This window comes from Lipotes vexillifer, unplaced genomic scaffold (assembly GCF_000442215.2).
Source record: "Lipotes vexillifer unplaced genomic scaffold, Lipotes_vexillifer_v1.1 scaffold291, whole genome shotgun sequence".
In the NCBI taxonomy this organism is placed as follows: domain Eukaryota; kingdom Metazoa; phylum Chordata; class Mammalia; order Artiodactyla; family Lipotidae; genus Lipotes; species Lipotes vexillifer.
The window spans coordinates 2,128,715-2,132,314 of record NW_006794559.1 but is presented as its reverse complement, the minus strand read 5'-3'; the positions used below and the strand labels follow the sequence as shown (position 1 = coordinate 2,132,314).

The following is a 3,600-nucleotide window of genomic DNA, read 5'->3' as shown; positions in this document are numbered from 1 at the left end:
TTTTTTATTTCTTATTTTATATTTTTAGCTTCAGAGACTCCGGAAGGGATCTTTTTGCTTTTCATGCCTAGATTAGATTTAGAAAAAAAAAAAAAAAAACTTTAAAAAATCCTTCTGCTGGTAAAATCGTTTCCATCATCATAAAAATCAGATTCATAATTTTAACAACACGGTCACAGGGTGCCCTGGGCGATCGCCACAGGAGGGCTGCGGCGCCAGGGTGGGGACCAGGAGAGAGAGGCCCCGGCCTCTCACACGTACCATTCATTGAAGTTGGAGGAGAGGCCGCTGTGGCCTCCGGCCGCCCCGCTGCCCCCGCCGCCGCCGCCGCCCCCACCCGCCCCGCCGCCTCCCCCGCCGCCGCCGCCGCCGCCTCCTCCACCGGAGCCTCCGCCCGCGCCGCCGCCGCCCGAGCCTCCGCCCCGATGCACCGCGGACACCGCCGCTGCCGCCGCCGCTGCCGCCGCCGCCGCCGGGGAGAGGTTGGAGCTGCTCTGGGGCTCGGCGCTGGGGGACACCAGCCCCGGGGGCGTGGACGACTCGTAGCCGGAGCTGGCGGCAGGGGAGGACTCGGAGCCCTGCGGGGAGGACTCATGGACCTTCAAGACAAAAGCCGGGAGGGGAGACCAAAGGGGACTGGGTGTGAGTGCAGCTGCTGTGGGGCCGGGCCCCCGGAAGGAGCACCCCCAGAAATGGCCCCCCGCGGCCCCAGGGAACCCTCGCCTTCCCGGGCCGGCCACCTCGCCCTCCTCCCGGCCTCCCCGGTGGTACCTTCATGTGTTTCCGCAGCGAGCTGGGGTGCGTGTAGGACTTGTCGCACATCTTGCACAGATAGGGCTTATCGGAGGTGTGGACGTGCATATGCTTCTTCCTGTCGCTGCTGTTGGCGAAGCGCCGGTCGCAGCCCTCGAACTCACACTGGAAAGGCTTCTCCCCTGTGGACACGAACATGGGCGCTTGCTGCCGACGCCCAGAGCCCCCCGGGACCCGCACCCACCCCGGAGGGGGCCAGGCCTCCGGGAGGAGGAAAGAGGGGCGATAAGGGCCTGGCTTCCATAAACAAGGCGGGTCCCTTCTGTGGCAGAACCAAGACGAAATTAACTGCCTTGCCACCTGACAGTCGTGCTCATTAATTTAGTATTTTACTTTTCTTCCAGGCTGACCCGCATTTCCTCAAATTTATGACGAATGTGAGGTAGCACCCCACTCCTGCCTGCCTTTCTATAGTGCTTCTTGGATTCGCAGCTTCTAACGAGTTGGTCTCACCCTGGAGAAGCTGTTATTATGACAAAATATTTGGGGCATTATCAGAATCACACAGGCTGCTGGGATGCGGTCGGCTTCTCTCTGGGGCCAGTAGGCAATTACGTTTGGAGTTGTTGTGTGTTGTTTGGGGACTGTGCTGTGGAAAGTGACTGAGCCAGTATTTTTCGTCCAAAATTCTGCAAATTGATAATCGTAGGCTCACTTCCAGTCTTTTCAAAGAGAAGCTGGGATAGAGATAAATATCAGAGGTAAGGCAGCACCTGGCGATTGCAGAGAGGCACAGGCTGGGCAGTGGGTGTGGGGGGATCAGCAAAGGCTTTCAGAATCTCCCTGTTTAATTTTCTGGCGGCCCCTGCATCCTGTTGCCAGAATTCCAAATGCTTGGAATCATTTAGAGGTGTGAGAACTCAAACATTGTTCCACTTGGAAAGGGGACCATTTAACGTTAAATTCCATTAGCACCTAAATTGTTTTTTAAAGACATCCGCTCAGACGCAGGACTCGAAAGCGAGCATTTCATGCAAATAGATTTCTCAAATTTTAAACCTTGTTAAAAGCTTGTCTCGCACCTCGGCTCCCCCCCTTCCCGGAAGAGAACAATAGGCCGCTGGCGCATCCCCACTTCGGAGTAAATATTGACGGGGGAAGTTGCTAAAACATTTGGCTTTCTTTTAGGAAATCGTCTGGCACGATTTCGGCTAGGACCTGGTCATAGATGAATAATCTATGAGGCGAGAGGCGCGCTCTTTCTCGGCTCTCTCTTCTCACGCGATTGCCCCGCGGGGCCTCGCTGCCCCGGGCTCTTGCTGACCCGGTTGTCGGTCCAAGTTTGGAATCGCAAACCCTCTGGTGCCCATTAGAGAATTTCACAAACTGCTGCGAACCCACCGTAAAAGCCCGCGACCCACCTCGAGATGGGCTTTAAAAACGAGAAACGCTTTACACCTTCGGCTCATACCAGACTCATTTTTAATGGGAAACAGTCCGGGTAAGGACGTTTGGACCCCGAGTAGAAGTGGGAAAACACACAAGCCACTCAAACGCACACACCCGGAGCAGAAAAGCACATTCAGACAAGCTGGCAGAATCCTCTCTAGGCTCGATTCCCGGGCACCAAGTTGGAGAGCAGTTTTATTTTATGCGTTCTATTTAGTACGGAAATTATTAACCGGGGCCGAGCAGACCAAGCAACTGCCATCACCCAAAGCATACCTTTGATGTTACCGTGATCATTTAAAACTCAATTTCCGCACATGGAAAAACCCAACCCAATAATATTCTTTCATTCTCCAACAAAAACAAACTGCTGGGTCTCTCGCACACACAAAAACATCTCCCATCCCAGGGCAGGGACTGGCGGTCGGCGCGTTTCTCCCAGCCAACCAACCACGGCCTCTCTTCCCCTCTACGCCCCGTCCCTGTCCCGACCCGCGGTTACCTGTGTGGGTCCTTTTGTGGATCTTGAGGTTCTCTGAGCGCGCGAAGACCTTGCCGCAGCCCGGGAAGGGGCAGGGGAAGGGCTTCTCTCCGGTGTGTACGCGGATGTGGTTGACCAGTTTGTATTTGGCCTTGAAGGGCTTGCCCTCGCGCGGACACTCTTCCCAGAAGCAGACGTGGTTGCTCTGCTCCGGGCCGCCGACGTGCTCCACGGAGACGTGGGTCACCAGCTCGTGCATGGTGCTGAAAGTTTTGTTGCAGCTCTTCTTGGGGTTGCTCAGCTGCTCCGGGTCGATCCACTTGCAGATGAGCTCCTGCTTGATGCACTGCTGCCGCATGTAGCGGAAAAAGGCACCAGGGTGGTGGTGGTGGTGATGGTGGTGGGCGGCGGCCGCTGCCATGTTCATACCCATGTTCATATTCATGGGGCCGTATTGGTTGTGGAGCTGCGCCGCCGAGTAGGGGTCGGTCCGCGGGCTGGCCACCTGGCGGTACTGATCCGAGCGCCCGAACACCTCGCCGGGCAGCCCGAGGCGCATCTGCCCGTTGAGCACATTCTGCGAGCCGTGCGGTCCGTGCTGCTCCGGGAGGCCAGGAAAGAGGAGGTGGCCCTGTGCGTCCGAGTGTGCGTGGTGCAGGCCACCAGCTCCCGGCCCGAAAAGCCCATGCTGCCCGCCGCCCGGCGCCGAGTCGCCGAAACCGCGGCTGCGGAACAGGAAGTCCCGGGTGGAGTTGAAGGGCGGCCCAGAGTAGGAGCCGACATGTGCGGCATGGGGCCCGAGCGCGGCGGCGGCCGCGGCGGCCGCGGCGGAGCCGGGGTAGGCGCCGGGGCCCTGCGACGTGAACGCCGAGCTCTGGCCGGGAGACAACTCGTGCGCGCCCGGGTTGAGCTTGAAG

At 58.1% G+C, this 3,600-nt stretch overlaps 1 protein-coding gene across 1 annotated transcript in view; it reads right to left on the bottom strand.

Annotated features, from left to right (window-relative positions):
• Positions 1 to 251: 251 nt before the first annotated feature.
• Positions 252 to 3,600, bottom strand: part of ZIC2 (Zic family zinc finger 2) — a 5,343-nt gene continuing 1,994 nt past the window's right edge. Inside the window, exons 4-6 of the mRNA XM_007467230.1 lie at positions 2,705 to 3,593; positions 772 to 935; positions 252 to 599 (exon numbers count right to left, since the gene is read on the bottom strand). Coding sequence (XP_007467292.1) covers positions 252 to 599; positions 772 to 935; positions 2,705 to 3,593 — 1,401 coding nt within the window. The remainder of the gene's footprint in view (positions 600 to 771; positions 936 to 2,704; positions 3,594 to 3,600) is intronic.